The following is a 26,163-nucleotide window of genomic DNA, read 5'->3' on the forward strand; positions in this document are numbered from 1 at the left end:
AAAGCAAATAATATATATGTACTTCTTATTATATGTTTGATGTTCCCATGTTTACAAGACATATTGTATATGTTCAATACAGATTGTATATGTTCAATACAGATTGTATATGTTCAATACATATGTTTGTACATACATGTATAAGTCTATATTTACATCAGAATATACGCATAAAGCAGACTGAGTATTATGGTCTGATGTGGGCAACTCAAAAGATTGCCCAAACATAATTATGCACGTCATATAATTTAATGCCATTATAATATGCAGGTATATATATATATATATATATATATATATATATATATATATATATATATATATATATATATATATGGGTATGTACATAAACAAAAAACTAAATTTTGGTTTTGTAGTATTCTTTTAAGGTTTTTTCTTTTTTCTCCTGTTATTATGTAAAAATAAAATGATAAAACAACTAATTACCTTAAAAGGCATTGCAATTATGCTTCTTAATATAAATGCCAGTCTTGACTGTGTACTGATCTATGAAGTGGTATGGCAGAAATGTCATTGCACATATCCAACAATGTTTTTCATTGCACACATACAACCACATATATACAGATGTAGAGAGCAAAGGTTTTTTTATTGTTGTAATCACTGCATACAGAAATGTTTTATTTGAGCACCAATAATTTCACAGCTGTTGTAATCAATTTTGTATCTTTTTATTTTATGACTGCATAAATTTTAAAAAAACAATTGTCATTGGTTGAGAAGAAAAAGGTGCCATCTGCAATACTTCTTGTTCTCAACCTATGTAATACATCTCCAATTGTATTTAATTTTTAGTGTTGTCCACCTAAACACAGGATGAGATCTTTCATCAATAGAAACAAAAATCACAAAGCATATTCATAACTGTGAGTAAAACACTATATCACTGATAACACAATGTTATAATATATATATATATAATTATATGATCTGACAGAAGGAATACACAGACCCATAGGAATTATGTGGGGCTCTCCCTACCTGCACACTTCAGGATATATATCTTTGAAGGTTTTTATTAATACTAAATAAAAAAAACCAATAACCTTGTGAACAGCCAAAATGTGTCATCAAAACATTGCTAGGTGGTTGCAGATAGTTGAAACTGGAGTGTTTTCTCTTTTATAGATATATTACCTGTCCTCAACCACACAAGTGGTCTGGTCCAAATATCCCAACAGGTTGAGGACAGGTAATGTTGAAAAGAAATTGCATTTGAGACCATTTAGTGACACAAATTTCATAAATCTCAGGGACGGATCCAGGATTTTGTAAAAGGGGGCATCACAAAATGTTAAAAAGGGCAAGTATGAGTTTGCCGCACAGCATGCTGCTAGAACGCTTTGAAATAAAGATGCTCAGACACATTGTAATTTAGTGGTGTACCTTGTAGATATAAAAAGGGCACTTTCAACAGGTGTGGGAGGGGGGGGGGGGGTCCATAAGTCCCCTGTGAATGCCCTGAATCCGCCAATGACTCTAAAATTGGTCTCTTCACTCTCACATTAACATTTAATTCCTACGGGCCTGATACACAATTGTTAAAACCAACTCGGCAGATTCCTGCAAAAGACCACAGTGTTCAGTATTCCTGCAAGCAGTAGTGAGTAGTAAGTGTGCTAGGTGCTGGTCGTCTGTTACTAGGTTACGAGACTGCGATGATGATCACCATGATGAGGGTGATCACGGACGTCACGACAACGTGCAGGAACAGCATGAACCGCTTGAATCGCCGACCCTGCAGCAGAACAAACATTCAGTACATTAAAACAGCAGTCTCAAGCATATCTGTTATTATTTAATCATATCTGTCATTTAATCATATCTATCATTATTAAATCATATCTGTCATTATTAAATCATATCTATCACTATTAAATCATATCTGTTATTCAATCATATCTGTCATTATTAAATCATATCTGTCATTATTAAATCATATCTATCATTATTAAATCATATCTGTTGTTATTTAATCATATATGTCATTATTTAATCATATTTGTTGTTATTAAATCATATCTGTTGTTATTAAATCATATCTGTCATTATTAAATCATATCTATCACTATTAAATCATATCTGTTATTCAATCATATCTGTCATTATTAAATCATATCTGTCATTATTAAATCATATCTATCATTATTAAATCATATCTGTTGTTATTTAATCATATATGTCATTATTTAATCATATTTGTTGTTATTAAATCATATCTGTTGTTATTAAATCATATCTGTCATTATTAAATCATATCTATCATTATTAAATCATATCTGTTACTCAATCATATCTGTCATTATTAAATCATATCTGTCATTATTAAATCATATCTATCATTATTAAATCATATCTGTTGTTATTTAATCATATATGTCATTATTTAATCATATTTGTTGTTATTAAATCATATCTGTTGTTATTAAATCATATCTGTCATTATTAAATCATATCTATCACTATTAAATCATATCTGTTATTCAATCATATCTGTCATTATTAAATCATATCTGTCATTATTAAATCATATCTATCATTATTAAATCATATCTGTTGTTATTTAATCATATATGTCATTATTTAATCATATTTGTTGTTATTAAATCATATCTGTTATTAAATCATATCTGTCATTATTAAATCATATATATCACTATTAAATCATATCTGTTATTCAATCATATCTGTCATTATTAAATCATATCTGTCATTATTAAATCATATCTATCATTATTAAATCATATCTGTTGTTATTTAATCATATATGTCATTATTTAATAATATTTGTTGTTATTAAATCATATCTGTTGTTATTAAATCATACCTGTCACTATTAAATCATATCTGTTATTCAATCATATCTGTCATTATTAAATCATATCTGTCATTATTAAATCATATCTATCATTATTAAATCATATCTGTTGTTATTTAATCATATATGTCATTATTTAATCATATTTGTTGTTATTAAATCATATCTGTTGTTATTAAATCATATCTGTCATTATTAAATCATATCTATCACTATTAAATCATATCTGTTATTCAATCATATCTGTCATTATTAAATCATATCTGTCATTATTAAATCATATCTATCATTATTAAATCATATCTGTTGTTATTTAATCATATATGTCATTATTTAATCATATTTGTTGTTATTAAATCATATCTGTTGTTATTAAATCATATCTGTCATTATTAAATCATATCTATCACTATTAAATCATATCTGTTATTCAATCATATCTGTCATTATTAAATCATATCTGTCATTATTAAATCATATCTATCATTATTAAATCATATCTGTTGTTATTTAATCATATGTCATTATTTAATCATATTTGTTGTTATTAAATCATATCTGTTGTTATTAAATCATATCTGTCATTATTAAATCATATCTATCATTATTAAATCATATCTGTTGTTATTTAATCATATCTATCATTATTTAATCATATTTGTTGTTATTAAATCATATCTGTTGTTATTAAATCATATCTGTTGTTATTTAATCATATCTGTTGTTATTAAATCATATCTGTTGTTATTAAATCATATCTGTTGTTATTAAATCATATCTGTTGTTATTTAATCATTTATGTTGTTATTAAATCATATCTGTTGTTACTCAATCATGTTGTTATTTAATCATGTTATTCAATCATATATTTTGTTATATATCATATCTGTTGCTATAAATCATATATTTTGTTCTATATCATATCTGTTGCTATAAATCATATATGTTGTTATTCAATCATATCTGTTTTTGTTTTATCATATCTGTTGTCATTTAATCATATCTTTATTTAATTATAGCTTTTGTTATTAAATCATATATGTTGTTATTTAATCATAGCTTTTGTTAATTATTCATATCTACTGTATCAAATCATATTAGTTGTTATTGTATCATAGCTATTGTGTTCTAAGTACCTGTTGTTATTACATCATAGCTGTTATTATGTAGTCACTTAGAACAGATCATCCATATTAATTTTCTTTTACCATCACATGTCATTCTTTAATATCCTATTGCCATAGTTACTAATGTATACCACATAAAAATGGCTAATTATACACAACAATTCATAAATTACTTTTTAAGCAAATTTATTATGCAATATATTTCTTAACTTCAATCGTAATTTTAATTTGGTAACCAGCTATTTAAAATCTAATTAGCATATATATATACTACTCAAAAGAATTTAAGGGTCAGACGATATTTTCGACATTATTTTCTGAATGTCAATTATATTAGCTAGACCATAATGTCACGCATGGTATTGTTCCATTTTGACGAAAGTGGGTCTAAGCAACCCATAAATGAATTAAAATCCACTGTCATTGACACTGTCGACTAGTTCTAATGGCGAAAACATGCTTACATTTGCACGTAAATTAGGGCGAAAGCGAAAGGTCTAAGTGCCCATAACTTGCTTTTTCACAAAGCGCTTCATTTGCACGCTTTACTCGTGTATTCCATGTTCCCAATGCTGAATTTCCATATAATTGGAGCTTGCGTTCGTGTACGGTGCACACTCCAAATTCGACAATGGTACGACTTCAACTGACTATCGAAGATCGAGGAAGGGCTATTGCTTGGCTTCAGGATGGCAATACACAAAGAAATGTTGCTCTGAGACTTGGTGTCAGTCAGAGTGTCGTTGGCCGACTGTGGCAACGGTACCAAGCAACGAATTCTGTTCGAAATCGTCCACGTTCGGGAAGACCCCGAAGCACTACAAATAGAGAGGACCGCTACATCACCAATATGGCTCTACGTCAACGCACAACCACTGCACGCCGATTACGTGACAATCTGCGGACTGCGACTGGAACTCGAGTGTCTGATCAAACCATACGCAATCATCTGAGAGCCAATAATCTACGCTGCCGTTGCCAGGCTGTTCGACCACCACTCCTACCACGTCACAGAATGGCCAGACGTCACTGGTGCACGCTTCATCTGCGGTGGCAACGTGTTCAGTGGGGTCGAGTGATGTTCACTGATGAGTCCAGGTTTAGTCTCCAGTTCAACGACGGTCGGGTTCATGTCTACAGATGTCCTGGGGAGCGCTTCGCTGACGTTAACGTTAGACAACGTCACCGGTTCGGTGGTGGCAGCGTCATGGTGTGGGGCGGCATCTCTATCCACCACAGGACCCCCCTCTATGTGGTGGATGGCAATCTGAATGGAATCTGCTATCTGAATGAGATTATCCGGCCGTTGGTTCTCCCAGGCCTTTAGCAGATTGGCGGTGGGGCAGTTCTGCAGGATGATAATGCCAGACCCCACCGTGCCAGGGTGGTAACGGACTTTCTCAGACAACAAGGTATCGCCAGGATGGATTGGCCAGCATATTCACCTGACTTGGCCCCAATAGAGCACGCCTGGGACGAATTAGGCAGGAGAGTTCGGGATAACCATGCCCCTCCGGCCATCCTTCATGATCTGGGTCAACTTCTTATGGCAGAGTGGCAGGCCATTCCCCAACAGCATGAGGCAACGATGTGTCAAGTGTATTCGCGCCAGGGGTGGATTCACACACTATTAAACGAATGTTCTAATGTATAAAATCCATGTTTGACAACCTTCAACTTTGACAGCATGTCATGTGACTTTCTTGTATACAGTGACGTTTATTTGTGGTTTTTTGTAAATATGGAACAATAAATTAAATTTTTGGTGTAGTTTACATCATCAATCTAATACACTCTGAAACTTATTTGGTTATAAATTTTTGACCCTTAAATTCTTTTGAGTAGTATATATATTGAAATGTTATATTTTGAAGATTAATACTTTTAGTTGTCAAATATTCAACATACTATAGGGATGTGACACCCCTTGGAGAAAACCCCCAGAAATTATCTTTAAAAGCTGAAAAGCCTATACCAAATTTAAATAAGGTAATTTCACAGCACATCTGAAGCCTAATTCACAAAAATATTCTCAAGCTAAATCGCATTATCATTGCAATACTTTTTTCACTGTACTGTAAGATTGCAAAGTTGTCGAGTTTGGTGAATTAGACCCCAAATCAATTGAATCTTAGGGTTAAGCATCATACATTTACAAGTTGTTGGTATCTATTTCAGGCAACACATCATGCACAAAGATAACTCATTATTAACTGCTGAACTGTGTTGTACTAAACAACTTAAACGAAAGTGATTTCCTTACAGCTGGTTCCGGTTCTGGGATATGAAGCTTGGGGTTCTCTCGTCTCTGCATTTCGTACTTCTTCCTCCTCTCTGTAAAAACCAGTCAATACATTAGAGTCAAAGACTGTGATACTCAATGACACATCATCCACAGTATTTTATAGACCATAAACAAGATAACTGGAATTTGTTTAGTAATAAGCCAGACGTATGCAAAAAAACAAGCACACTGGGATAGTGTATATTGTAGATATTGTATATTTAAAAACTGGAGAAAACCGAAAAAGACTCCAAATAAATCAGAGCCAAATAAAAAGACGTCTGAACCAAACAGCGAAGGAAAAAAGAAGGAAGTTACAGTCACATGACCAGAACTAGAGAGAGCATACAGTAGAATAATTTAGGCCATCCCATTGGCTTTTGGTTTGTTTGGACCAGATTACTAGTCATAGGGGGTGAGGGAGTGTACTTGTTTGAGGACAGGTAATGTTGAAAAGAAAATATTATAGTGGGGATTTTTACTTTTATAGTACTGTTATGCTATAAAAACTGAACCCTCAGTGTTTATTTTATTTATTGTCGTATGAGAGAAATCAATCCCCAACTGTTTTCTTATCTCACACTGTGGTTCATTCATATATTATAGAAAGCAATTAACCCACCTAAAGCAATTAAAAACAAAGAAATCTGCCCTAAAACAATTCTGTGATTTATCCTGATAAATGGTTGGTTCTCTAGTCTCATATATGTGAACTGAACCCATAAATATGAATTGAAATAAAGTTAAAGTTTGTTTTGTTTTGTTTAATGACACCACTAGAGCACACTGATTAATTAATCATCAGTTACTGGATGTCAAACATTTGGTAATTTTAACACATAGTGTTCACAGAAAAACACAACATTTTTCCATTAGCAGCAAGGGATCTTTTATATGGACCATCCCACAGACAGCCATGGTGCACTGGTTGGGACTTGAAAAAACCCCAAATAGAGAATGAGTTCTCCAAGGTGAAGGGATTTTATCCTTCGACCCTTCTATACTAACTCTGCTAGATAATGTTAGTCAATTAAAAGGCTCCATTTGTTGGAAGCATGATACAATAGCAGCATTTTCACGGGCATAGGAAGGTGCCAAACAGTGTGGGGAGGGTCACACACACACATAAATATATGTAAAAATTGATTAAAACCATCGCTGCTGCTACAAAGAGGGGGGCCACATGCTCACTTCATACACCAGTGCACTTAGGACAAAGTCTTTAATACAAATGTCAGTAGATCCACCTACCCTTGTTCTTCTTGTGAGTGCAGCACTGGTGTACCTCCAGTGAGATCTCGATGACTAGATGGAAGATGAACCAGATCACCAAAATCCAAGTAGCCCACCATGGGACATTCGGTTTTCCAAAATCCATACCAATAAAAATTGTTGGAACTGAAAAAACAACAACATAAGAAATATTTGTAGTTCTGGTTAAAACATTATAAAGACAATTTTAAAACCATTTGATTAGACCGTGTTATTAACTGACTGTTTTATTGTAAACTAGGTGTCAAACAAAGTACTAAAAGTAGTAGGCATACCTTTTGTGTAAATGTGTATTTACTAAAGTTGAAAAAAAGGTTTGTTTTGATTAACAACACCATTAAAGCACACTGATTTTATTAATCATCAGCTATTGGATGTCAAACATTTGATAATTCTGACAAACAGTCTTAGAGAGGAAACCCATTACATTTTTCCTTTTAGTAACAAGTGAAATTTTATAAGCACCATCCCACAGACAAGATAATACATGACTGGAGCAGAAATAGCCCAATGGGCCACCAGTGGGGATTGATCCCAGATGTGTACTTTTTGCAAACACTTATTAGTATCTGCAGTGCATGTCTGCAATGAAAATAATGCATGCATATCAATTTTGCGACTTGAGGTTGGTTGCAAATGATGTGAAATTTATATGCACATGTTTGATTCTCAGTTTACAGTAATGAATGTTTTAATTCATTAAAATAAAACAAAGTCTGTTCATCTGTCCATAGACAAATGATTTGCACATATTACAGTCCCACATGTCTAATTTCAACCAATAACTGGCTAAATTGCTGTCTACTATTTCTCTGTGGTTTTCATTAGTAAATGCAATAGGGCAGGATGTAGCCCAGTGGTAAAGCACATACCTGATGTGCAGTCATTCAGGAACATGTACTATGGTACATATTTGCGAGAAAAAAAACCCTCATGTTACAATATTAAGCTGGATTAATCCATTAAAATCAAAATTTATGAATACATATTTGATGGCTGTCCCGATTGACTTACTGGCTAGAACGTTGGCAATGGTTCCAAACGCCCAGTGGAACCAGTTGAACACCGGCCTGCACTTGTGGTCTTCAGACGGCCGTATTAAAGCTATAATTGGCTGCAACGAAGAACGTACAATTTACTAACATATACATCAGTTATATAATACATTATGTAGAAGCTAAAACCCCTGAAAATATACATAAAAGTAGTTTTTGTTAAAAGTTTTTTTTTTTTTAATAAACAAGACTAAGCTGAACCAAACTGAATTTAAGATCTTAAACAGACTGGATTTTGAGTCTTTAATCATACGTTTTAATGTTTGATATCAGTTTTGTTAGGATTTTCTACTGATTAAAATTTTCTCCACACCTCCTGTCATAAACATTTTATGAATATGCTAATTATAGAAAAGCGAAAATATGTAATTAACACATTTATACAATCTGTAACATAGATGATACTCACATTAATTAGAATGCAGACAAAGATGATGATTCCCAGAATTGGATGAGCCTTTTGTGGAAGATCAGGAGCCTGGAAAATATACACAAGATTAGTTTTATAGAAAGTATTAGCAGATTTTTAGGATGTGATGGAACAACATCAGCGAAGTTTTTTCCCTTGAAATAAGATTAACAACCAAATGATCCAATGAAAATGATTTGAAATGTAAAGTCCAAAGCATGTTGTGATGCTGTCTTAAAGGAATGTTTCATTCTCAACCCCGCAGAGTTTTTAATTCTTTACTGCTCTTTTTTTGCCTTAAACTATATTCAATTTTTGTTTCAACGCCATGTTTTTTGCCGTGGACGTTTGCTTAATTGCAGGAGTTGCATTGGTGTTAGCTGCCTGCTAAAATGATAAAGCCACTGATGGCCCACCAGCAAAATCATGTATGTGTACTAGACATTTACATTAATAGTTTAAATTTTAGAAAATGGTTATAGAACAGTTAAGTGTACATACATTACTGTATCCTCCTGCCTCAATGAAGATGAGGATGAATGCAATAACAACCAGCAGGAAGCAGAACGCCATTAGGTTGAAATGACCCTGAAAATACACAATCACCAATACAATAAACACACCAAACAAACAAACAAACAAATAGATGATGTTTATTTTTTTATATAATGATGACAAAAATAAGAAGAGAATAGTTGAAAACTTTTTATTAAAAAATTTCAATGAGTATTAATGTCACCTTTTTATATACATAAATTAGCATTAAAAAGAATCTAAACAATAATATAGGGTTTACTCCAAATAATTAAAAAAAAAAATTAATTCTTAGACACAGAAAACATCAGGGCTGAGTTCAGATAGACTGAGCAGAAAAACGTCTACTAGACTGGTTTATGAGCTTCACGCTAAATAAAATGGCCACGTCGGGAACCAATCAAATAGTTTGTGAATGTTAGCGAAACGTATGCTGGCTGAACTTGGGGCTGATCTCCCTGCCAGGTGTGCCCCATCACAGTAAGGTGCCCTGTAAGACCACAAGCCAGATGTATGCAAGACCACAAGCCAGGTGTATGCAAGACCACAAGCTAGATGTATGCAAGACCACAAGCCAGATGTGCATAAGACCACAAGCTAGGTGTATGTAAGACCACAAGCCAGATGTATGTAAGACCACAAGCCAGGTGTATGTAAGACCACAAGCCAGATGTAGTAAGACCACAAGCCAGATGTGCATAAGACCACAAGCCAGGTGTATGTAAGACCACAAGCCAGGTGTATTAAGACCACAAGCCAGGTGTATGTAAGATAACAAGCCAGGTGTATGTAAGACCACAAGCCAGGTGTATGTAAGACCACAAGCCAGGTGTATTAAGACCACAAGCCAGGTGTATGTAAGACCACAAGCCAGGTGTATGTAAGACCACAAGCCAGGTGTATTAAGACCACAAGCCAGGTGTATTAAGACCACAAGCCAGGTGTACATAAGACCACAAGCCAGGTGTATTAAGACCACAAGCCAGGTGTACATAAGACCACAAGCCAGGTGTACATAAGACCACAAGCCAGGTGTACATAAGACCACAAGCCAGGTGTACGTAAGACCACAAGCTAGGTGTATGTAAAACCACAAGCCAGGTGTATGTAAGACCACAAGCCAGGTGTATGTAAGACCACAAGCCAGGCATATGTAAGACCACAAGCCAGGTGTATGTAAGACCACAAGCCAGGCATATGTAAGACCACAAGCCAGGCATATGTAAGACCACAAGCCAGGTGTATTAAGACCACAAGCCAGGTGTATGTAAGATAACAAGCCAGGTGTATGTAAGACCACAAGCCAGGTGTATGTAAGACCACAAGCCAGGTGTATTAAGACCACAAGCCAGGTGTATGTAAGACCACAAGCCAGGTGTATGTAAGACCACAAGCCAGGTGTATGTAAGACCACAAGCCAAGACAACAAGCCAGGTGTATGTGGTGAACTCACCAGGAACCAGTATCTGGTGTCGTAGAACCTCTTGTTGGGCCACATGGGTTTGTAGTACTTGGTCAGCAGCAGACCAATGGAGGCACAGAAGATCCACGCCATGATCATCAAGCAGGCTGAAAACATACACACACACACAGATTGTGTAGAATACAACATACAAAGTACAAAGAAAAAACTCAATGTTTGTACGTGTATACCCAAACACATTCTTCAGTTAGTAATTAGCACATGCTTCAGTTAGCATTACTAGATATCTAACACAGTATACACATGTAATGAATTTATTTATTTTTACTATGATAGTTGTAATTATTGTGGTCAGCTCTGTATTTCTGAGGAAGATGACCAATTATTGTGCATCTGCTGTTGGAGTACAGAGTATTTGAAAAGTAACCTGAAGGAATTGTTTTATATTCACTTTCCAAAATATAAATAAAGAGGACTTTAATAAGGCAGCTGTGGAGCACTGGACAGAACTGGAATAACACAGTAACATAACACTTGTAATGTGGTCCAGGTTACTGCTGACTCAATATATAATGCAGGTTGTGCATGTTTAAAAAAATATCAATTAGCTTTTTAAAACTAACTGTCTTACTTTGTCTAATCAGTTTTCAGAGTGACAGACAAAGTAATAAGGATGCACAATCCTCTTATGTTGAAGCACTCTAGAGTCTCTCATGGGAGCAGTCATGTCGTTGTAAAAACATCTTTTGACACTGTTTTGTGCAGAGATATGATTACAAAAATGTTAACTGTTTTGTCATTGAGATTTACTCACCATGTGCCTTGACGAGAGGGTATGACGCACGGCCACTGACGTCTGCATTCCGCTGGAGGCTGATTTTACCAGGAGACACTAGAGGGAAGTCTCGCACCTCCAGGCCATGACGATGGATTCTGCCTAAAAACACAAACTTTTTATTTTAATCTCATATCACATTTAACAAATGTGTGCATCTATATCAGTGTATAAAAGTACAATATGACTCAAAATGTAATGCAAAAGTAAAGAAATGTATTGTATGAATATTTTAAAATCAAAACTATTAAAGGCAATGGCTAAAGTTATTAGTGTAAAATATTTTCAGCTATTACAGCTTATTTTACTGTTATATTACATTTTATACTGAACTTCACTGAAAATGCACCACTCAGATTTGTAGCTGTAAAAAAGATATGAGAATAATATAAAAAAAACATTTATATTAACTGATTTTGTGTAAGTGGAAGTATTCTGGTAGGCAAAAAATAGCTAGAAAAAAATTGTATTCAAGGGTTTGGGTTATTGTATGTTTTATAGGAATTTAACATATGCAATCACAATTGAAAATTGGGAAGGAAGGAAATGTTTTATTTAATGACACACTCAACACATTTCATTTACGGTTTTATGGCATGAGACATATGGTTAAGCACCACACAGATATTGAGGGAAGAAACCCGCTGTCGCCACTTCATGGAATCTTTTATATGCATCATCCCATAGACAGAATAGCACATACCATGGTCTTTGATGTAGCAGTTGTGGTGCAGTGGCCGTAGCGAGAAAGAGCCCAATGCAGGGCTCGTGCTGTCAGTAGCCAAATTAGCCATTGGCTAATTTTTACAAACAAAATTATGAAATTGTTGTGGGTGGGGAATTGTTGGGTTACTTTAAAAAAAAAAAGAGTAAAAAAAAAAAAAACAAGCAATTCAAACTAACATAAAGATTGCTATTTAAAGAAATAATGAGATCTATATTAAAAAAAAGCTCTCAAATGTTTATTTGGGGAAAAAAGGAAGAAAGAAAAACACAACACCCTCTATAAACATCCACCCACCCCCATATTTCTGTATGTCTGTTAATTTAATGTCATAGGCCTTAGAAGTGGGGGTGGGTGTATGGGGTACTGGCTTCCAGCTCTGAAGATAATGCATTACCACCACCTCCCCTGCTGAAAAATCGAAGTCATATATTAACTGCCCCTACCTCCATTGCTGTCTTTGATTCTGATCAGATAATATGGTTTTGTTATTCAGATTTATTCCAGTTTGTACACAATTAGCTGAAAAAGATGCATTTTCATATTCATATATAAATACTCTATACATTACTGCGTAAAACAATTTTGGCTAAGGCATTTTCAATATGGCTAATAAAAATTCCATTTGGCTAATATTATGGCTACAGGTATTTTTGATCCAGGCTGAGCCCTGCAATGGGCTCACTGACGGGGATCGATCCCAAACCGACCGTGCATCAAGCGAGTGCTTTACCACTGGGCTACATCTCGCCCCTGAAAATTGGGTGTCACACTTCCAATGGAATTCAGTATACTGAAAATTGGGTGCCACACTTCCAATGGAATTCAGTATACTGAAAATTGGGTGCCACACTTCCAATGGAATTCAGTCTACTGATAACAGTTTGTCTGAATGATCAAACCTAGTGAGAGTTGTCTCACCTTGCTCAGCGTGTCCTCTAGCCATCAGCAGGTGCCAGACGTTGCCGGACAGCGTGGACAGTCTCCGGTATCGGTCCTTGGGGTACTTGTCCATCAGGAAGCGACACCGCAGCCGTCCACTGTAGTACGAACCCTCCTGGTCCACGATGGCCTTCTGGATCAGACTCTGAAAGACAACAATAAAATCACTTAACAGATTTTATTATCCATATGGTTCAACATAACCGAGTTAATAACAATCATACAAAGCACATGTGTAATAACAAGTGTAATGACGTAATTATGGGGAGTGACGTCATAACATGAAGTTGCTTCTCCAGTCCTAGATCAGACTGATCATTTGAAATATGACGTCATTTCGTCGTCTCCTTCTAGTTGTGGATGAAACATTTTGAGTTGGGTCTTGTTATTCATAAAGAAAACAACAATAATAATATGGATAATAAAGAAATTATTACATTCGTGTGCGAGTCGTACTGATTTTACAAAACTTGTGTCAGGATTCATGTATTATCCTCGCTCTCACTCGGGCAATATAAAAATCCTGACTCATTTCATAAAATCAGTACAACACACAAGCTTGTATAATAATATCTATATACTACATGCCAATCCTAGCTGGTCAAAACCTTTTAGTTAGTGGCATGGTATGATGAATTTTTAACGACACCCCAGCATGAAAAATGTATTGGCTATAGTTTTGCCAAGTTGTAGTCAAATATTAGATGACATGTATGTTTTTATTTCCCCAAAAGGCTAATTCAGTTTTCTAACAATTATTCAAAATCCTGTATTAAAATTTCTTTTTTGACTAAAAGGAAAAATTACCCTAGAAATAGTGACATAATTTGTGCGGATTTTTCCTGACTGCAGCTGTACTAAAAATATTCTCGAATGTGTTTGTATAAGAATTACGATGACATCTTTGTTTTCAAATAAAGTTTGGAACATTTAGTCAAGGTGTTTTGTAAGATGATTTGCAATGTTTTCATGAAAGCGACATTAAAAAAACACTTTTTACTTGTTATTAGGAACACAAAGTAAAAGAGATTTAAACCATGTAGCTCATAATTAATAATTTTATTATAAAGTTAATGTTTAACAGTTGGAGAACAATGAAAATTGGTCTTAAAGACTATATTACTTGTGTATTTTTACCTCATGCAGCCTGTGGTTAGACAAACCAATGTTTCGAGAGAGGTAGACTCTTGTCTGGTCAAACTCTGAGCTGTGTACACACTCCATAACCATGTCATCTCCCTGAAACAGAAATATACTTCTACAACATCGCGATACAAGTACATGTAACTATAACAATGATTAATCTCTTTGTACATCAGCCAGTAAATAATACAGAGTTATCTCCCTGCAATACCTCTATATAAAACATCATCCATTAAAGGCTTTTGTAGGAGATATTGTGATAATTTGCGATATCTCCGCGATATTCTCTTAGGAGATATCGCTTCTTCTACTCTTGATTGGTAAAAATGTAATCACAAGACATTATTTTGTTATGTCACTGTGTATGTTTCAGTGCTAAACCTATCATTAGTGATGTCACACACCACTACGAGTCTACCGCTACCAAATATAGTGACATTCAACCCTCATTACTGACATTGTTTACAATTGTTGCAAATGAAAAGAATGATAATGGATGATAAAAAGAATACCCCCCTCATGTCTTGTGATATCATAATTTATCAGCACTCGTTATGGCAAGCCTCAAATTTCATACTTTTATCAACTCGTGCTGATAAATTATGATATCACTTGACACTCGGAGAGTATATCCTCTATTTAACAAATATAGAAACTATAATGTTCTCTTTACATGAACATTGGCCTCACTGCTAAACTACTTAATGTCACAGACTCTTGTTTAACCCATGAAAATGGAAACTAAATATGGTTAATCTACAAACCTGTAACACATTTGAATAAAGAGGGTGAAACAAGACTGTGATGTTGAAACAGGGAAATGCCCTTAAAAAATAAACTAGAGCTCGTCTCCATAACAAAGATATTTAAGTTTTTAAAAATTAAAAAAAATGCATTTGGTGGTATCAAAAACACAAGGATGACCATAAACACTTTGGATACACAGATATGGATATTCTAAACAAATAAAATCTATGTAATTTCAATTATTAAAAATGTATCTAATAGTAAAAAATATGCCAGTGTGTTTAAAAACTAGCATCTGTCACTTTAAATGCTCTCACTGAGGTGGAAGATCCTTTCTTAGAATAAATGAATATGTCCAGTGTGTATGATAACTCCTGAAATTGCTTCACAGCAATGAGCAATGCCATGGAGGTTGCCATGGAGGTTTTAATTCTCCACAGCAATTACAGTCAATGTTTTTTCCACAGCATGTTTTTAGCCATAGACATTTTCTTAATTACAGGGGTTGTATGACCAATGCAAGCACAACAAAAGGCTATTTCATTCTTCCTGCACTGCCTACAGGAGGACTGCCACTTTCCTAGGACTTGGCTTGTCAAAATGAAGCTTGTTCGCAACTGCACCATTCCAATTATCTTGCTAAGTTGACAACATATATTGATTAATATTGGTAAAGCACACCAACCCTGAAAATGAGGCAAATCCTAAGTAGACTTGGCAGCAAAATCTTTTCGTTAGCAATGGAAGGAAATGAAAGGAAAATGTTTATTTAATAACACACTTAACACATTTTATTTATGGCTATATGGTATCGGACATATGGTTAAGCCCCACGCAGATATTGAGGGAGAAAACCCACTGTCGCCACTTCATGGCTACTCTTTTCGATTAGCAGCAAGGGATCTTTTATATGCACCATCCCATAGACAGGATAGCACATACCATAGCTCAATGGACCCACTGATGGGGATCGATCCCACACCGACCGCGCATCGAGCGAGCGCTGTACCATTGGGCTACATCCTGCCCCAACCCTGAACATGAGGCAAATGCAAAGCAGACTTGGCAGCAGAATCTCTTTGTTGGCAGTGGATAAAAAGACACACTTTCGTACCACCATCCCAGGTAAGGGATGTTCCAGCTGTTGATCTAGTGAGAAACGTACCATGTAGGTGTCATTGGAGAGGCCGACCGCGATGTATCTGTCGTCCGCTCCGTCGGTCATCCCGCCGATCTCCCAGCGGATCTGTGTGCCGAGGTCCTGCCATGTGACGATGTACTCGCAGTGTAACTCCCAGCAACCCTCCGGCTCACGGTAGCAGCCCTTCGTCTTACCACACGACGCCGTGTTGATGGGATCAATCACCTGAAAATGGTTTAGGTACAATAAAATATGATATATTTTATTGCATGTATACCTTCCATATTTGGAAGTCTGCACAAAATAATATCAAAGAGGTTTGTAACAATCAGTAAAAAAAAACCCAGTGTATGTGAACATTAAAGAGAATCACTGAAAATACACTTTTTGTAATGTATTTTACATATCTGTCATTATGCCCAAGTATATTAAAAAGTGTAAGAATCCATCTTATGCAGCCATGTGGGATAGAAAAAATACACCCGAGGTGGTGATTACGGTAATTAATTGTCAGCTATTGGATGTCAAATTCTTCAGAGAGGAAACATGCTACATTTTTCCAATCAGTCACAACAGATATTTTATATGCACTTTGCTACAGACTGGCCAACACATACCACAGCCTTTGATAAACCAGCAGTGGGGCTCTGGTTGGGATGGTAAAGTATAATTAAACAAACATTCTTTTCCTTTCACCCAGATAAGTGATGACTGGTGGTTATTTTTTCTCAATAGTAAATGTGTTTTTAATTAACAAAAAAAGTATTTTAAAAATGTCTGAACTGTATTTTAGAAAGGATGACAAAATGTTAACAAACCTTTGGCATGGGCATAGGAGTAACAAGTGGCTTTGCTTGAGGATCAATGATGTTGATGGATTTTTCTCGTGCCCAAAACGTGTCATCATCCACAATGAACGTAGCTCTGCAAAAAAAAAAAAGTTCACAGATTAATAAACAAGCAAATCTAAATTTATTTAAATGTAAATACTTTGTTTAGCAAAGTAATTTGACTGTGGCACAGAGAAATGGGATAGGGCAACTGGATTACAATATAACAAGAACAGATCAATGATACTAGATCCTATTCAGGCTGAAAGCTAAGCTCATAACTAACTATAGAGTTAATCCCTTTTAAATAAAGTTCTTTTTTTCTCTCTCTAATTCCTGCAAAAGGCCAAATCAAATGAACTCATGTGAGTGATCCCTGTGACAGATGTATGCCATGTGGTTAGGCTTCACAGAAGGGAGATAACTCTGTTGTTATGTTCATGAGCTCACTGTTTGGTATGAACAGAATTAAGCTGATAGCATTTTGCCACTCTCCAGTCATTGTTTTCTATAAGACTAGAAAATTTATACTATTATTTAATCCTTAGTTTTGATGTTACCATACAAACACTAACAAAGCCTGACATTGCTTCATGTTGATGCCAGCTCGGGCAGGGTCTGGGGCTGTGGTTGTCGCTTTGATCCGGTGATACGATCACAGCCGTTGTGAGACGTGCTGTGTGAATGGAACACTGCGTTGGCGTTAACTGGAACGATAATCTGATGTAGCCCTGTGCATTCAAGTTGCCCTGCACTGTGCCTGACACTACCCCCGCCGAATTGTCCACTTCCTAGTGCCGCATAATGTTCACCACGGTATAGCGACACATTAGTAGTGGCACCACTGCAGTTAGGTTAAACTGGACGTCTGGCACGAATTCCTACCTCACGTAGGCGGTTCCGTAGTATCCTCTGCTGTTGAGTAGTTTTAGGTGGCGTAATGTAGCGGTCCTTAGTTTAAAAGGTCACGGGCCCTAGAGGTGTCTTGGTTTTAATGCCCTCAACGGCCTATGCTGACATTCTGTATGCTGGCATGTCCTGGATTTATCACATGTATACCATAGTATGCTTAGTAATATAAATAAATTTCAAATAATTCTTGCAATAAACATTTTTAAAACAGCTAAATTTATTAAATAAATGAAAAACAAAATGAATGGTGTTGTACAACCTGTAGTGTACAGTAATAACTTCTTGACATCAGGTGTTTCAACTTGGTTTATAGAATTAACTACACACTAATGTCTTACCTGAACTGCACATGTCCCAGGAATCGTGGAGAAGTCCAGACCAGTTTTACTAGTCTCTTGGGTGACTGGTCGACACTACGTAAAGCATGCTACAAAAACAAACACACTTATTAAAACAAGGATCCTTGTGTTACAAATGGCAAAAACAGAATAAATTAACAAAAAAATATTCTGAATCTATTAAAGGTTTGGAAACTGTTGATACAGTCATCAAATATTAAAAACAATGGGAGAAATATGACCAGTGGTTCAAGCAGTGCAAAACTGATTCCAATAACATTATTACATATAAATCAATAGAACTCGGTCAAAAACGCAAATATGCTGAATATCACATTATTTAGGACTGTTGGAATAAAATTAGTTAATTCATTGATATACATTTTTAAAATTATGCTCATATTGTATATCTTTCTTTTTTTACTAGTTGAAGTAATACTGCCTGTTTTTCTATCAGAATAAACTTCAACATACACATCTGAAAATTGGTTGATGGTGTTCAGTACTATGGAAGATAAATTACAAAATGTTTACTTACATATTTTTCACATCAATAATTTTTAGACAAGAAAATTTTGGAAAATGTCATATGAACCAGGGGTTGATCTATGATTTGGTAAAGGGACGGCCCACAAAATTCTAAAACGAACAATTTACGTTTGTTGAAGGCAAATGAGGCAAGCTCCCAAATATCTGTGGATGAGTTTGGGGGCATGCTTCCTAGAAAATCTTAAAAAATTAGTTTTCTTTAACAACACCACTAGAGAACATTAATTTTTTAGATGCCCAGAGACATGTTTTCAGGACAGTTTAGTGTTGTATATTGTGCATGATGAATTTAATTAATTTTTTTAAAGTCATTGAAAACGACACTTCAAACAGGTGGGGGTGGGGTCACGTGACTCCCTATCTTTGGATCCACCAATGTGAACAGAATTTTAATGTTTCAGACATCAGTAAAAGAAAAAGAAGAAGACACAAGTAATAGATCTGCGCATCAACAATCCATTACAACAACAGAACCTGCTGAGATATTTTTAAAGCGTTTGCTCCTCGACACAAATGTTACTTACTCCATTTTCACTGAGACAGTCCTTAGCAACAGGAGTTCCATCGACAGCTGTGAAGTGGCCCACGGCAACCGGCTTGAGTTTCTGCGAGTTTGTGTCGTAGCTCCATGCTATGATCATGAACGAGCGGAAAGCCTGGTCATCGACAGTTGTCAAATTAACTGAAACGCAAAATAGTTACATTTGGAATGTCTTACATACAACAAGACAGGAATACAGTGTAACTTGTGTTAATCAGTGCGATTAATGGCAGCATCAAAATGTGGTCTGTTAAGACAGATGTCTGCTTAATAGAGGAGGCAGACTGAGCAGGTTCGACTGTAGTTGATTAGTGACATCTCAGTGGAATGTTTATGCAGCGTGTTAAATATGTACATGTGTATCTCCGGGGAAGGGATTTAGCTCAGTTGGTAAAACATTAGTTTGAGGTGTTTGAGTCATAGGATCAAACCTCCTCAGTGAACCCTTTCTCTGACTGGTTCCCCACCCATCCAACCAGTGTCCCACAACTGGTATATCAAAGGTTGTGGTATACATGTGCTTTTCTATCTGACAAATTGCAGGGTTTCTAGATTATGGTAGCCCCACTCCCATGACTACTGATATTCAATGTTAGGCTAATAAATAACTACTGTTGCCATGCCCGATGGCTAATGAATTTTTTTTTGTCAAATGTTGCAGTTAAAGTCTACTGGGGTAATATGTAAATATGAATATCCTGTCCCCCATCCCCATCCCCCCCAATGTGAGTGTTTTTAAGCTATATCTCTCTCTTTAGGTGGCATATCCGATTTTGACTATTATTTAGTAAAATTGTATTAACTTAAAGTAAAGTTAGGGTTAGTGAATTTTTAATCCTGGCTAGCTAATTTTAAAAATAACTGATCCCATGGCTAGTTGATTTTATAAATATTCTAGAAACCCTGCAAATTGCAAACAAAACATTCCTTGATCAATACTAATGGGGAAATGTAGCAAGTTTAGTCTGAAGACTGTGTTAGAGTTACCAAATGTTTGACATCCAGTAGCCATTGATTAACAAATCAATGTGCTCTAGTGGTGTCATTAAACAAAAGAAAACATCTCCAGTTGTGACACAAGGGGAAGGCTGTAGCTCAGTGATAGGACTGATCTCAGTGGACCGGGGGGGGGGGGGGGGGGGGGGGTGTCCCAGTGCCACACGCATGTACGTGATGCCATGTCTGAGATAATACCAGTTACAAATAAAACAAATGGAATTTGCTTGATGTTACAAATGATGATGCCATCTGATGTGAGTCTGATGATACCCACTGATAGCAAAAATGTTCTACTTTAACAGAAGTGTACTTATATTTGTACAATATATTTTATAATAATAAAATGTATTATAGTTACCTGATCACAACAGTGAAACCTGTTTAAACCAGATCACACTGGGGACATAACATTCATTTGATTTAGACAGGAGCCAGTGTTTAGAGCGTCTTGATTCAGAATATTAAAAATTCAGGATCATGATACTAATCCTGTTTTGACAGGATTCTGGTTTGTTCAGGGTCCAGTTTAGACAGGTTTTACTCTAATAATAATATGTACCTATTAAAAAACAAAACAGTTAACAGTTACATACTTTTAACCTCTTCATTGGGCACATAGTCCTGCCTGGAGACGACAATTTTGAATGGTGACGGGATGACCTGAGGCTTGACGTTGTCAGGGACGTTGTCGGGCAGGAGGTCGAGACACTTACAGCAGCTGGTTGTGTCCTCCACCGGGTTGTACGACACTGCCAGCTGCACCACAGACAGCAGCACAGACACCAAGATCTGTGCCGGGATCATCGTCGACGTCTACTGGTTTTCTAAACAAGTCTGTAAAGTAAAGAATATCCATGTTAGATATATAGAGGATCTGTGCCGGGATCATCGTCGGTGTCTACTGGCTTTCTAAACAATTCTGTAAAGTAAAGAAATATCCATGTTAGATATATAGAGGATCTGTGCCAGGATCATCGTCGACGTAACAAGTCTGTAAAGTAAAGAAATATCCATGTTAGATAGATAGAGGATCTGTGCCAGGATCATCGTCGATGTCTACTGGCTTTCTAAACAAGTCTGTAAAGTAAAGAAATATCCATGTTAGATATATAGAGGATCCGTGCCAGGATCATCGTCGACGTCTACTGGCTTTCTAAACAAGTCTGTAAAGTAAAGAAATATCCATGTTAGAGGGATAGAGGATTCATCACTAGTGTTTTTAATAAGGAAAATATCTTGTGTAAATTGGTATTTGTTGGGGTGGGATATAGCCCAGTGGTAAAGTGCTCGTCTGATGTGCCATCAGTTGGCCCATTGGGCTATTTCTTGTTTCAGCCAGTGCACCACGACTGGTATATCAAAGGACATGGGATCTGCTATCCTGTCTGTGGAATGGTGAATATAAAAGATCCCTTGCTACTAATGGCAAAATGTAGCGGCATTCCTCTCTAAGATTATGTTTGACACCATTAATAAATCAATGTGCTCTAGTGTTGTTAAACAAAAGAAAATTGACCTTTTGGGGGGGTATTTGTCGAGGCTCTGCCCAGACAAATACTGATTAACTAGACACTGTTGATAATTTACATATTATAAAACATGAGTCGCAAATTCTATTTATCCTACAACACTTCTAAATTAACATATACTCTTCAAAAGAAGAAACGCAAAACCACATTGTAGTAACATTTGGAGAATTGATTTAATTATTGAATGGTGAGTCCGATAATTACCAAATGTTGCAGGATTGTTCACAATTCACTCTAGTCCATTGTGAGTAAGTGATAGGACACACCACCAAGGTCAAGGTCATTTGGAGTCAATACCGGGTGTGGCCTCCGTGTGTGTTGACAACTGCCTGGCACCGCCTGCCCATTAAAGCAACCAGAGTACGGATGACGTCCCGGGGGATGGTGGCCCACTCGGCCTGCAAGGCTGCTGCCAGCTCGGGCAGGGTCTGGGGCTGTGGTTGTCGCTGTCGGAGGCGTCGGTCCAACTCGTCCCATAGATGCTCAATTGGGTTCAAATCCGGTGATATCGATGGCCAAGGAAGGACATTAATGTTGTTGTTCTGTAGGAAAGCCGTTGTGAGACGTGCTGTGTGAGGCCTGGCGTTGTCATGTTGGAACATTGCGTTGGCGTTGGCCATAACTGGAACGATGTGTGGCCGGAGGATCTGGTCAATGTAGCCCTGTGCATTCAGGTTGCCCTGCATGTGGACCAGGTCAGTTCAGTTAATCGGTAGTGTGTGAGATGGCTGCCCACACCATGACACTACCCCCGCCGAATCTGTCCACTTCCTGCACGCAGTTTGCCGCATAACGTTCACCACGACGCCTATACACGCGACATCTTCCATCATGACGTCGGAGCAGAAATCGGGACTCGTCACTGAACCACACCTGTCTCCATCGCAGTTGAGGCCATTGTCGATGAATCTGGCACCACTACAGTCGGAGTCGACAGTGTTGTGGTGTTAAGATGACACCTCGAACTGGACGTCTGGCACGAATTCCTACCTCACGTAGGCGGTTCCGTACGGTCTGGTCGGATATCCTGCGCAAACCTGGTATTGCTGCGGCTGTGGAGGTGGCAGTAGTCAATCGTTCCCGAAGGTGGCGTACCCGGATGTAGCGGTCCTGCCCGGGGGTAGTGACCCGTGGTCGACCGGATCTAGGGAGGTCACGTGTTGATCCATGTTGCTGGTAACGGTCCCACAGTCTGGAGATGGTGCTTGGGGACACATGGAATGCCGTTCTGGATTCGCCTGCGTCTAGTCGGCCGATGGCATTGTTTCTCTGCGGTTCACTGAGATGTGGCATGTCCTGGATTGTCAACTGTCGGCCAGATACAGAGTCCAGGCAAGCGAACACCCTGCACTTTTATACTGTTGGTGTTCATGTTGCACGTGCAGACAACGCACGTGCAGTGATGACATGGTTTGCACGTGGCTGCGTTTTTGCGAATATTCACATTTTGGAACTTTATTGTACAGTAGCTGCGTTTTATCGAATGTAACCGTGGGAATGTTGTTGGGACATGCAATGACCTTATATTCACAAAGCATGAACCGGTAGGAAACATAAAATCGGAGTTATAACCCATTTGTACCCTTTTGCGTTTCTTTTTTTGAAGAGTATATGTATCCTACAACACTACTAAAATAACATTTTATTGGTAATATGATGTTATCACTATTAGCACAAATGTAGTTTGATGCCATGCACTTTAACTAAATCACATCAAAACATTGTGCTCAGGTACGGTACATGTTTTGGCTTGTAAACAAATGACCCATTGACAGCAAAAAAAATATTAACCAGGTTAAAAATGCTAAATATCAATGGGTTTATGACACAAATATTATGGGTAAGTTATAGCACAAATACAAAGTACAAAACTGAAAAGAAAGTAACATTTGCACACTGTTGCTGATTTTTGTAAGGACATGGCTAATTCACTTATCTATTGTAATGTGTTTCTATTTATTTTATTAGTTCCTTTCTTGATTTCCGTGCTTCTATCAAAGACATTGACCTGGACACACACAACTCTCTGTTAGGGTTGGATGTCCAGGACAGTGGTTAGTGGTTAATTATTAGTTGTTAGTTGTTAGTGAAGTCAGTTTTATGGCCTTACACCTTTCCATTAATATACTTTTAGGTAATTTCCATATTTATCTCAGATTAAGATACAAAGCATGCTGTCCTGAGCACACCATATTGAACAGATTGTGCAATGTCTCAAAAAGCAGTTAATCGGTAAGTACTCGGTAAACTGGTTTGATCCCAAAATTAGCTTTCTGAGAGGCAACTACATCACAAGTAATACACTATGTCAGTATATATCTATAATCAATGTACATGTAACTACCTGTAGATAGGTAAATGTTAATTTACAAGGTGATTGTAATATAATCTTAATGTAATGATGTTATTTCTTGTATTTAGAAATATTTTAAAATATTTTCATCATGAATTGTTTGTTTAACCTCAGCTGGCTGACGTCTGACAAGAAACATGTGTCTGTTATTGTTAACCAGATGGCAAATGTACACATGCAGAAGTATCCCCTCTCTCCTTTCTTCCACAGATTGTTCTTTGAACCATATAAACAGGAAACAAGAATCTTTCCACTGGCAAACCTTCAAATAGGCATGGCAGTTAACCCTTTGTTACAACTAACATCTCTCCACTGGCACACAAATAGGCATGGCAGTTAACCCTTTGTTACAACTATACAATTTAAAATACCATGATTCATACGTTAACATTTTTTTTTTTTTTTTTTTTTTTTACTCAGTTACAACTTACTATCTTTTGCCTTAGTATGGCAGCAGTGTGCTTAATATGGGGTGGGTCCCACATAAATTAACATTAGAATACACATACATGTAGGTAAATACATATGCAGAGATAGGATAGTCAAATTTTTCCTGTTATATATGAAATGAGCAACATACACTCCCACTTTCTTTGATTTATTTTATCAATGAGGTGCTGTACTATTTAGATGTTTGATGTACACCTTGAACAAAAGGTTGCATATAGCCCCATATTACCATTGTTGTCTATGAGATCCAGTTTGCTGGTTCATGCTTATACTAAACAAAGATCTCATTTTTGCCATAGTACAAAACAAATATTGTCATTTTGTATATTATTTCACACCTCTATCACGTTAAAAATGTACAGAACAAAGGATTTCATTCTGCCATTAACAAATAAAGGAATCAAAATTGTTTCTGCCTTTGTCTAATAATAACATTCATATGTGAAAAGGGTCAAGTCTGCAACTGTCGTTATATTAAAGGTAGACTAAACTCCAACAAGAGCCTTATGTGTTGGAAAGATGCATACCCGGACCACCAAGACATACTGACACTTTAACAAATGAAAAACGCGTAATTTTAGAATTAATAAAAAACTGTGATTATTCCTGCTAACTGGGGGCAGCCATTTTGTTTTGTTTTTGTGACGTCCGGTGGTATAGCTTGGGGCGAAGTGACGTCAGCTCAGGTCCAACTTCTCTATTATGCACAGTGTAAACAAATGCTCTAATTTACGACAAGGCGCTTCACTTTCATCAACCTGACTTGTAAAACAACATAAATGACTTGATAGTATAATAAACTATTTAACTAAATATATTTCAATTTGCATCAATATAACGAAATGCAGTTATATATATATCTTCTTTTTTTTTAATCCATAAAAAAAGAGCATATTATTAGGCCTATTGGTAAAATACGTTCGAGCAAAAACGACCACTCACGATACCCAAGTGATACTTTTCTTTTCTCTGGGACTACGTAATTGGTCAGCTTTGTGATTTTAGATGGGAAAGTCTACTTAATCACGGGTTTTACAGAATTACTTACAGTAATAAAGCTGGTAATTAAAGTCCATTACGATTTGAGGTTATCACATAATACCCTGTGATCTTCATAAAAGAGGCACGTCTTTTTAGTTTGTCTAGACACAGTGTCTAGGGACCGTCTAAGTATACACCTGCCAATC

General features: G+C 36.4%; 1 protein-coding gene across 4 annotated transcripts in view; it reads right to left on the reverse strand.

Annotated features, from left to right (window-relative positions):
* Positions 1–333: 333 nt before the first annotated feature.
* The window catches only part of LOC121376311 (putative ferric-chelate reductase 1), a 40,085-nt gene continuing 14,255 nt past the window's right edge, over positions 334–26,163 (reverse strand). For all 4 annotated transcript variants that reach the window (XM_041504152.1, XM_041504151.1, XM_041504154.1 and 1 more), the window contains exons 2-16: positions 21,238–21,478; positions 19,629–19,786; positions 18,556–18,644; positions 17,294–17,399; positions 16,500–16,700; positions 14,582–14,683; positions 13,424–13,589; positions 11,758–11,880; positions 10,974–11,089; positions 9,488–9,574; positions 8,987–9,055; positions 8,537–8,636; positions 7,502–7,648; positions 6,230–6,300; positions 334–1,759 (exon numbers count right to left, since the gene is read on the reverse strand). In XM_041504152.1, coding sequence (XP_041360086.1) covers positions 1,667–1,759; positions 6,230–6,300; positions 7,502–7,648; positions 8,537–8,636; positions 8,987–9,055; positions 9,488–9,574; positions 10,974–11,089; positions 11,758–11,880; positions 13,424–13,589; positions 14,582–14,683; positions 16,500–16,700; positions 17,294–17,399; positions 18,556–18,644; positions 19,629–19,786; positions 21,238–21,448 — 1,839 coding nt within the window. In that variant the 5' untranslated portion in view covers positions 21,449–21,478 and the 3' untranslated portion in view covers positions 334–1,666. The remainder of the gene's footprint in view (positions 1,760–6,229; positions 6,301–7,501; positions 7,649–8,536; positions 8,637–8,986; positions 9,056–9,487; positions 9,575–10,973; positions 11,090–11,757; positions 11,881–13,423; positions 13,590–14,581; positions 14,684–16,499; positions 16,701–17,293; positions 17,400–18,555; positions 18,645–19,628; positions 19,787–21,237; positions 21,479–26,163) is intronic.

This window comes from Gigantopelta aegis, chromosome 6 (assembly GCF_016097555.1).
Source record: "Gigantopelta aegis isolate Gae_Host chromosome 6, Gae_host_genome, whole genome shotgun sequence".
In the NCBI taxonomy this organism is placed as follows: Eukaryota; Metazoa; Mollusca; class Gastropoda; order Neomphalida; family Peltospiridae; genus Gigantopelta; species Gigantopelta aegis.